Genomic DNA, 10368 nt, shown 5'->3' with positions numbered 1-10368 from the left:
TGTTCAGGGAATTCAAAAGTAATTGAACTGGAAGGGCCAATGGAATTCCTGCATCAGCGTGGTTTAAATAAACAGCTAAGAATACCACAGTGGTAAAACTGTCTGCACCCTGTGCTGGCACTGCCCCAGCATGGGAGGTGTGGAGTTTTCATGTGGCAGACGTGTCCTCCCAGCAGCAGGGAAGAAACAGAATATGGAAAAGAACACTTAATAACTTCAATTATTCTTCCAGGGTGAAAATTGATGCAGACTTAAAAGTGAGTTGTTACTGTGTAACTTCATCTGTAACCTGTACAATAATCTAATTGTTGTTTGAGGTGATCTTCTTTCAAAGCTGTGATTGCTCTTGATCTTATGATCAAAAATATTCCTAAACACGAGTCACTCCATGAACCTGCTGCATTTATTATTTTTCCTTTGCCAGTGAGAAGGGTATGGAAGAGAACAGAACAGCACATCCTCCCCTGAGCAGCGTTTCACAATCTCCATCAAAAGCTGGTGGTTCTTTAGGTGTCACCCTGGACAAACGTGACAGGAGGATAATTCCAAGAGGTGCTGGGTGATGTCAGCGAGGTGCTGCTCCTTCCTGGCAGCTGCAGAGCAGGAGCTGTGCATGACTGGGCCTCTGCCTGTCCCTCGGTGGCTGATCCCAAACCACCCCTGCCTGTCTTGCCAGGCTGCTGCAGCACCGGTTGAGCAAAGGCAGCGCTGACAGACCTGATGTCATCACATGATGACATGTGCTTTTTATAGGCTGAGTACAGTTTTCTTACTCTGGGCAGGATTCTTGTCCAAAGACACGTTCCTTTGAACTGAATGTGCTGATCCAGTTTTCCTGGTAGCTGAGCTGTTTCAAGGAGGGTTTGTAGTTGTCAGCCAGCCGCTCTAAAAGGCATCTGTGTGTCGGAGGTGGTGTGAGGAGACTCAGTACTGAATAAAATCCTGTCTGCTGCGAGACTACAGCAGCTTTCATTTAAAATTATTAAAAAAAAAATAGACGAGCATATCTGTGGAGACTGAGTCCCTTCATAAGTGACTTTGTTGATACTGAGAAAGCTATAATTGGTGAAAAAGTGCTTTCCTTGCTCAGAGTGAATGTAAGGACATTAATTTCAAAGGATGTTGACTGTGAACTCCAGCTGGCTCTGGTGGTGAAATAACAATGTTAAACAAAATAACCAAAAACACTGAAGGGAACCAACTAAATATTTGTTTTTCTTCATTCTGGATAGACTCTTTAATGGAGCCTGTCTAAAGGGAATTGTTAATCTGTAGACCAAAACAACTTTCTCATACAGAACAGACACAGGATTGTGCTGGGTGTTTTTGTATAAAAGGCAGCCTGGTGCCCACCAGAGCAGTGGACAGCGTGTCGTTTGTTCCCCTGGGAGATGTTCTGACAAACTCTGGAAAGAACAGCTTCCATGTCATCAGCACTGCCTGCCCTGGCTGCTCTGTGCCCTCACAGAGCTCCCCTTTCGCTGCCTGCCCTGCTCAGATTTCTGGTGCTCTGCTTGCAGCAATGATTGACCTATTTCCATCAGCCTGGCTAATCATTAGTTGACTTAAAATTGACACCTCCTTGTTGTCTGGGGCTGGATTTGTTGTAATGGTCTGGTGATGTTTTCCTTAGAGTTCAGGTAATGCTGTCCCTCCCTAAAGCTGCTTGAAGAGCTTCCCAATGTTCTCCTGTCCTTTTTCCTATTTGAATTAAAGGTGCATCTTTTGAATTCAAGTCTTGCTTTATTGCTCTCTATTTCCTGTTCTTCCTCTGCTTGAGTGCCCTTCTTAAAGCCCCAGGCCTGACAGCTCTGGCTTAGGGCTTGAGCCTGGTGGATTGTGAGGACCTTCAGCAGAGAAACAATTCTCCAGGTGTTTAGGGTGGGATGTGTTAGTGCTTTCTGTGCACCGTATCCTGAGTAGAAACATACACTGGGGAATGTGACTGGGAGGTGGAATATTTCCACTGAGAATTAAAGCCAGGCCACAGCTCATTTCTTAATCTTGAAATTAAATTAAATTTCAGGAAGGATTTATGTTGGAGGGAGGGAAGTTTAGTGTTTGGATTTGTCATGCCTTGACCCTTGACTTCCTCCAGCCTGCCTGAGATGCCAGCAACGCTCCCAGACATGCTCTGGCCCATCTGTAATGTCCTTTTTCTTGGAGAGCCAGCACGAAACCCCTCTTGCACTGCTGAGCTGGGCTGTGTGTGCTGTTTGTGACCAAGTGTTATCACACTGCTGCAAGCTTCTCCCTTCTAATTTTTTTAACTACTTATCAAACTGGTCTCCATTTTCAGTTAATCTGATTGTTTGGTGCTCTGAGCAAAACTCCTGCCCAGGAAAGAAAACTTTACCAAAACTTGACCTGCATGTTATGGGAGGGGCTCAAAAGAACTTTTATTTTTGTCCAGAACTGTACTTGTGCAGCTTAAGATTGTTTCCAAGTGTGATTTTGAGCATTTGCAGAACTGAGATAGTTGGATAACTTGAAACCCTCACCAAAAAAGTCTGTCTGGCAGGTGCCATTAGGCTGAAGGCAACAAACTCAGGAGGCTCAGTCCTTCTCCCTGCAGGTGGGCAGTGGTAGGAGGATGCTGAGGGTTCTCCCAGGATGTTTTCCCCTGCCTTGTTCTCAGTGCTCTCTTCCTTTGTTTCTGCTTTTGCCACTTGGCACCTGGCAAAGCATGGAGTGACATTGTGCCTCCTCTTTGGAATGTTACTTATTTCTTCATCCATAAAGACTATCCAACTGAAATTTCCATTTACCAGGCAGACTGCTGTTTTCAGGAGCCTGCTTCCAAAGGTGGAGGCAGAGAAATGGAACTGCTCTGAGGACTGGAACTTCATTCTTCCCTGTGATGGTGGTGAGGCCCTGGCACAGATTCCCAGAGAAGTTGTGGCTGCCCCTGGATCCCTGGAAGTGTCCAAGGCGGGGTTGGACAGGGCTTGGAGCAACCTGGGACAGTGGAAGGTGTCCCTGCCCATGGCAGGGGGTGGAACTGAATGGGCTTTGAGGTTCCTTGCAACCCAAACCATTTCAGGATTTGATGAACTGCTGGAGCTGCTATTGTTCACCCTCTCCTGGTGCTCTCCCATATTCCCATGTTAGGAAGACAATCCAAATGTAATTTGAAGCTTGCTCTATAGCTAGCAGACACTTCTGCCCCTCCTGCTGCTGCAGCTCTGTTAACAATGGATTCCTTATTTTTAACTTTGGCAATACCAAAATTTGACATCGTTGAGTTTTAAGTGATCTACATCTTGCTGTGCTGAATAGCTGAGAGTTCTGTCACATCCTCCCATCCAGGCATTCATTCAGCACCAGGAATGAGACACTGAAAGTTCTCAAATATAGAATGCCTGAAGCTGCAGTAGAACAAATATTTGGATATAAGGCCTAGAACTATTTCCTACAGAACTGCTCTACAACATTTTAACTGTGCCCTCTTATTTGGAGTGGGGAGACAAGGCCTGGAAAATAATTTGATTGAATAATATTAACAACTGCTTTTAGGCTTTGGTCCGTCTGGTAAACAGCCTATCAGGCTTCTGAACACCTGGCAGCAATTTATGTCTTCTGGCATTAGGTGCTCTCTGGTTATTTAGTATTCTTTCAAGTAAAATGGAGTTTGTATCAGATCCCCACACTTGATAAGTGGTGGATGCTAGCTCAGAGTTCTTGCAGAGCTCTGCAGTTGTGTTTGTCATGGCCAGGGTGGGTGACAAGCTCCAAAAGGCAAACTCCACTCCAGTGTTTGAGCAAATGCAGTTGCTTTGACTGGATTTGTTGGTGTGCAGCTGCTGTGTTCAGTGGAAAGGCTGTGTCAGGAGAGTTGTCTCTGTGAAGTCCTCAGCTGAAACCTCCTCAAGCCCACACATCTGTGTCTCTTTCTGTATCATCTGAAATCCAAACAGTTTTCAGCTTTCTATGCTCCAGGGGCAGCCAGTTCTTCTGTGGAAATAATACCTGATACCCCACTTCTCTGTGCAGAAATTGAGACTTGCTGCCTGCCTTGCTGACTCTCCACATGTCCTATTTAAGCAGGTATCTTTTTTGGATTGGCTGTTTTGCCATTTGCAGCTTCAGCACTATGATAGAGATTTATTCTGATTTTAGAGGACTCATTTGGAGAAACAGCACAGTTGGGGGGCAGACTCTTTCAGGGATGGAGCCTTTGTGTTGTTCAGTTCCCAATAAATTTTTATTTTTCCCAGCAGAACATACTTTAAATTCTGCTTGTTTTGGCATTTGAGGCCAAAAAAAAAAAAAAAAAAAGCATGTGCTTTTCTCAACTTTATTGTTATAAAGCCCCAGAGCCTGGCAAGCCAGAAAATTCCAGGGCAGATGGACAGTGCTGCCTCTGGCCAGTCTGTTGTGCAGAGCTGGTGAAAGGAAAAAAAGGGGTGTTCAGAGGGAAGAACAGGCAAGAGCTGAGCAAGGAGAAACGAGGCTGATTGGGTTAGTGCCACCTGTCCTGGTGCTGAGCCTGGAGAAATCCCATGTAGATACTGAATTCTAGAGTTAGAAGCTCAGTTCCCATGGCTCTTGTACAGGCAGGGAAGGAATGGCCTCACTTCATCCCTGTTTTCCCAGTGATGACAGGGAGATATGGGATGACAACTGTGCTGTGCCTAAGCCTCTGGGAAGTTCTCTGTTGAATTTGGATTCTGTCTCTCTGTTTTGCCCACCCATCTGCATGTTCCTAGGTATTACAAAACACTGAAAGTGCTCCTTGTTGGAAATATTAATTTTGTCTGGAGAGTTGTGTTAGCACTGGGTTGGCTTCCAGCTTGAAAATGCCTTTCAGCAATAGCTTTTCTATGAAGTCATTATGCCTTAGCAAGTGGTTTCACAGAGTCATGGGTGGTGGTGTGCAGTTACCTTAAGCCTCTATATGTCTTTTGCAATGAAACTGGAATTTTTGATTTGGAAGAAGCTGCACTTGGAGCAGCTGTTATCAGGGAAAAGAATCCTTGGCAGAAACCATGACCAGCTGTGTCCTTGGTGTCAGTGTAACACCTGCTTAACTGGTTTCTTGTTAGAAATTCCTTATATAGATCCTGTTCCTAAATTTTTTTCTCTAAATACCTCTCAATTCACTGCAGAACATCAGAGCCCACCACATCCTGTGCTGAAAGGGTTAATGGTAATTTTCCCAACAATGTCTGACAACTCATTGCCCTAAAGAAGCCCCCCAGCATGCACAGAATTAAGCTGGAATTTTATTTTTCTTTCTACCCATGAACAGGCCAAGGGGCAAATGTACTGCAAGAACTCAATAACTACATTGTAAGTTGAGTTTTCCTTGCAGGTTATATAAATTCCAGCTGGACTTTTAATGAAACTGCTTATGACTCTGCTTTGGGAGAGGCTGGTGCCTCTCAGGTCCTGCTGGTTGATGTTTGCTGCTGTTACAAACCCAGCCATGTCTGCAACAGCTTGTAATTTAACAATATTCTTGATTACAGCTGGCCACTGCTCAATCCCCTGTGCAGCCTGAGTGGAGCTGCACATTAAGGATAATGTTTGGCAACAGCAGCTTGTGAATGTGTATTTTTCTCCCTTATTTTCCAGTGCATGCACATAAGTACCACTGCACTAATGGAGCAAAAAGTGCTCGTTCTGTTCTCCACATCAGCAGTGTGTTCCTCCTGATATCACAGGGGTCTGAATGCTGTTGGGATGAGGCTGTTTTGTCTGCTGTGATTAGGTCAGATGTGCGATTTGTTCTCCTTCTGCTAAAGGAATCTGCTAGATATTTTTATCTTTGCTAGGCCACGTGCTCAGTTTTGCTCTGGTTAAGCACAAGTATGCCAGAAATATTCATTTCTGCATAGAAGGGAGGATTTTGCCTGGTTCTGATGGACAGGTTTTTACCCTTTGTCAGAGCAGGTGAACAGTCATAATCCTATTTCTTAGCAGTTTGTACATGAATGTAGCTGCAGATATAAGGTGATGTGGTGAAGGGGGTGGAGGGAAGGTGGAAATTGATGTGACATTAAGTAGCTGAAAGCTGCTGCTCTAATACAAGTTCCCTCAATCCCTGGAGTAGGAAATGTGCTCCCAGGTGAAGTGAGCAGCTCTTTCTTCACTGTTTGAGCAGTGCCTGGGTTAAAAATTTGTTCATGTCTTGCTTTGCTGCATCCCACTTCAGGAGAGGGAGTGAAGCTGCAAACTCAATGCTCTGCTGTCTTCTTCACCTTCCCTTTCAGCAGTGTTCCTTGGCCGTCCTTGTTGGACTTACCATGGATTTACTAGGCTGTGTTAATATGGAGGACTAAATAGCAAAATTGCATCAGAAGGCAAATGTATTCATCTGGAGATGCTTCCTCTCTCCAAACCTCTCAGAGCAGCGTGTCCTCCTGATCAGTGATCTGGCTTGTCTTGGTTTCTGTGAAAGCTCCTGAAGTCTGTGGGGTTTGTTCAGTGATGTGTTGTGGTCACTAAGGTGCGAGTGACATTTCTGCTTGGGTATCAGTGTGAGAAACCATTTCAGGACTGCTACAAGACCCTATTTCGCAAATTGTTCTAGATCCTCCAAGTTAGGAAAAGGTAAGAAAAATACGTTGCCTTCTTTTGGGATGAATTAGTGTACAGCAGGAGTAATCAGCTGATGTGAAATGAAGCTTGAGTTGAGAAGCTGCTGGTTGTGAAACAGGCCGTGACCTTGAGGGGCTGCCCTCACTTGGGGCACTTCTGTCCCGCTCTCCCATCCGGGTGGGTGAACAGCCCGTCCTTCAGCCCTGTAGTTTTAATTCTTCATTTCCCCTCACCAGGGTGACCTTGTCCTCCACGGACTGTTACATTGTGCACGAGATCTACAACGGGGAGAACGCTCAGGACCAGTTTGAGTACGAGCTGGAGCAGGCGCTGGAGGCGCAGTACAAGTACATCGTGATCGAGCCCACGCGCATCGGGGACGAGACGGCGCGCTGGATCACCGTGGGGAACTGCCTGCACAAAACAGCCGTGCTGGCAGGCACCACCTGCCTCTTCACCCCCCTGGCACTGCCCGTAGATTATTCTCACTACATCTCCCTGCCTGCTGGAGTGCTGAGCGTGGCTTGCTGCACCCTGTACGGGATCTCGTGGCAGTTTGATCCCTGCTGCAAGTACCAGGTGGAGTACGATGCCTATAAACTTTCGCGCCTGCCCCTGCATACGCTCACCTCGTCCACTCCCGTGGTGCTGGTGAGGAAGGACGACCTGCACAGAAAGAGACTGCACAACACGATAGCACTCGCTGCCCTGGTGTACTGTGTAAAGAAGATCTATGAACTCTATGCTGTATGACTTCAGCAGGGAAGAGAGAAACCCACAAAGACAAGTGTATTAAGACTCCCACAGTAACATTTTGTTTTTCCTCTTTGAGAAGCGGTGGAGACTGGGAAGGATTTGGTTTGATAGAGCTGTTATTTTTCAGATAACGTATCACTGGTGCACCAAGGTTTTTCAGCTCTTCGTTACACTTGAGATGTGGATGTGTGGTGACTTGAGATCCGTATGTTAGGCCAGGGGAGTCCAATCCAGCAGCAGAATGTCAGTGAAAGAAAGCAATAGAAAGAAGGGGTGTGAGAGCTGCTTTCTTTTTTTTTCCCTTTTTTTTTCTTTTTTTTTTTTGGGAAACATTTAAGTATATTGTTTAATTGTATTACACAGAACCAGCCAGAAGTTATCATTGACCATTAAAGGATGAGAATTTCAAATGCTCTCGCTCTCTTGTCACTGTTATCAAAGTGATATCACTTGAAGTGTCCAGGTACAAGCATATTCTGCTCAGTTCTTGTACAAGTTCTTCCTAAGGTGGATACATCTCTGAAATGCCTTGGGGGCTGCCAAGGTGGGAGTCTACCTGTCCTACCTTTGTGCTGTGCCCTGACCACACAATTCCACTGCTTTTGCCTGGAACACAGGAGCTGCTTGCTCCTGCTGCAAGGCATCCACACGAGTGCACCTTGTAACTGTTACCTGAAATCTTAGAATTCAGTCCTGTGCATTATTCCATTTTTTAGCTCTAAACTCAAAATCTTGTTCTTGGAGTGGGAAGCATTTACTCTTCTGTGACATCTGCCAGTTATTTTTAAAAGATAAGGGCTTGCTGTCTGTAATCTCCTCCCACCACATGGGGAATAGGTGTGGCTGGCATTGGCAGGGCCAGCTTGGCCCAGCTCCAGGTGTTACATTTGAAATAGGAGAGCAAAGGCCTGCAGTGAGAGCTGCCCGTGCACCGTGTGCTCCCTGCTCCAGTGGGAGCTGCAGCCTGACCTTCGCAGCTGAAACACTGCCCTTGACAGGGGTCAGACCCCAAATTCTGCCTTTCTGTCTTCATCTCTCCAAACTGCCACAGCAGGCACCAAGGTCTCCCTGTCCTCACCTCCGTGGGCTGTTCTGACCGCGGTTCTGACCTTTGCTTCTCTGCTGAGCAGGACACACAGCCCATTCTCTGTGTGTGCTGGGCAAACTGGGTTTGCTGGGTGCCCCAGCCCTGAGCTCCAGCACAGGCAGCTGTACCTGAGGGGGCTGGAGGAGCTCCAGTGGCACTGGGATATTTCTGGGTGGCAGCAGCCCTTGTACAGTGGCTGAGCTCTCTCCCTCCAAGGTTAAAAGAAGCTGGGATCCAGAGCATCTATTTATAGCAACAATGTACAGTTGTCTTGGCAGAGAGGAGGCAAAGAAATGCAGCTACTTCATCTCTCAGTGGTCAGGCCAGGCTGGGCAGGTTGCCCTCCCACCCTGACGTGTTTCCAGAGTCCTGCTGGATGGATTTGAAGCCAGTGGCACATCTGCCACAGCTACTACTGCTTATTGCTACAGAAGGCCCTGAAATAACCTTTGTGCTGGCCACACCAGAGGTGTTCCTGATCTTTTTTTACTCAGTGCAGGATAATTCTCAGAGCTCTTAGTTCCTTTTCTGCACCAAACCTCTGGGGTCTTGGTGCTTTTTTGTGTTAAGCTTCCCCTGGTCTGGAATGATCTCTATGGCAGGTTCCCTAAATGCATGGCTGGCATCAGAGACTTGAGTTAAAAATTAGCAATTTTCCTGGGGTCTCTTATTGCAGGAGGAAAGGTGAAAAGTCAGCTTAGCTGCCACAATGGGTAGTTCTGATTGAAAAACACAGCTGTCACTCCATTCTGAGGTGGAGGGGCAGGGGAGTTTGTTTTCCAAAGAATTTCAGTGATAATGTAGCTAAAATGCTTTTTAACATTCTGGTTGTTAGTCAGTCAGGGCTGTAACTGTGCAAGGTGACCTGGGAGAATGAGAGGGGTCTGGAGGGATATTTTAGTACATGGTGAAATGGTAAAACAACTTCCAAAAATTCCCATCCATGTGGAGTGGTGCTGTATCTGCTGTCCCCAGTGCCATCAGCTCACTGGAATCATGAGTGACTGGGGACAAACCTCCCTTCAGAATCCCCCACACTTTGCTGCCCCCCCTGCCCACTGTGGATGTGCTCTGGAATGTGCAGCATTCCCCTCATCACAGACAGGGAATTTACCTCCAAAGGGAATGGCTGCACTCTCAGCAACCTCTGCCTTGGAGCTGTAGCTCCCACAGGAACTACAGGAACTCCCTACACATCATTTTCCCCTCAGGCCTGATGTGTTTCACCCCCAGTGCCCTGGATGGGAACACAGAAATGCAAAGCAGCCCCTTGGTCCTTCCTGGGGACCCACGACCTGAAACACCAGAACATGGAGCAGCTGAACAAGCCTGGCAGGAGCATTGCATTTCACCAAGGAACTGAGGAGCTGAGCATGGGAAACAAAAGGAAAAGCACAACTAACACCAACACTCCCCTTGTGGAGAGCAGAGAAGGTAATGCCTTGCTTTCCTCTCTTAACAGGAAAAAAGGTGTCTACACCTGAAAGCTTCACCTTGTCAATCCAAGCCCAGGCCTTTCTGTGACACAGGGAAGGTGGCAGAGGATGGATGTCCTGACAGAGCAGCAGCATTGTCATCATTAAACACATCCTGGTTCCCAGAGATCATTTATAGATCTGTACTGGTTAAGAAAAGGCTTTTGGAAGCAGAAGGTCCTGCTGAGCCTGCACACCCATATCAGAGTTTGTGTGACTAATCCTCTGTGTGGATTCACACTGTGTAAGCTAACAGGTCCATAAAGAGGGCTGGGATAAAGCATGTTGTTCTGCAGCTACTACTGGTACAATAACACCTTGCAGGGATGCAAGGAAAAACAAACCCCTCCTGCTCTCCCTTCCTCTTATGTTATGTGCTGTGAGGAGCTGGAGTAGACCAAGGGGTTCATTTCATAGCAATGTAATTTATTTGTCATCAGATGTGCACTCCCAGGCAGGACATTTGAGGCAGGACACATAGAAAATGCTGGCAAGTGCATGGAGGTG

General features: G+C 46.7%; 1 protein-coding gene across 1 annotated transcript in view; it reads left to right on the top strand.

Moving 5' to 3' along the window:
- TMEM11 (transmembrane protein 11) overlaps positions 1 to 7712 on the top strand; it is a 13821-nt gene extending 6109 nt beyond the window's left edge. The window contains exons 2-3 of the mRNA XM_031056506.1: positions 6536 to 6555; positions 6644 to 7712. Coding sequence (XP_030912366.1) covers positions 6536 to 6555; positions 6644 to 7296 — 673 coding nt within the window. The 3' untranslated portion in view covers positions 7297 to 7712. The remainder of the gene's footprint in view (positions 1 to 6535; positions 6556 to 6643) is intronic.
- Positions 7713 to 10368: the final 2656 nt, after the last annotated feature.

Source organism: Geospiza fortis, unplaced genomic scaffold (genome assembly GCF_000277835.1).
Source record: "Geospiza fortis unplaced genomic scaffold, GeoFor_1.0 scaffold237, whole genome shotgun sequence".
NCBI lineage: Eukaryota > Metazoa > Chordata > Aves > Passeriformes > Thraupidae > Geospiza > Geospiza fortis.
The sequence above is the reverse complement of the archived record's forward strand: the minus strand, read 5'-3'. Positions and strand labels throughout refer to the sequence as shown.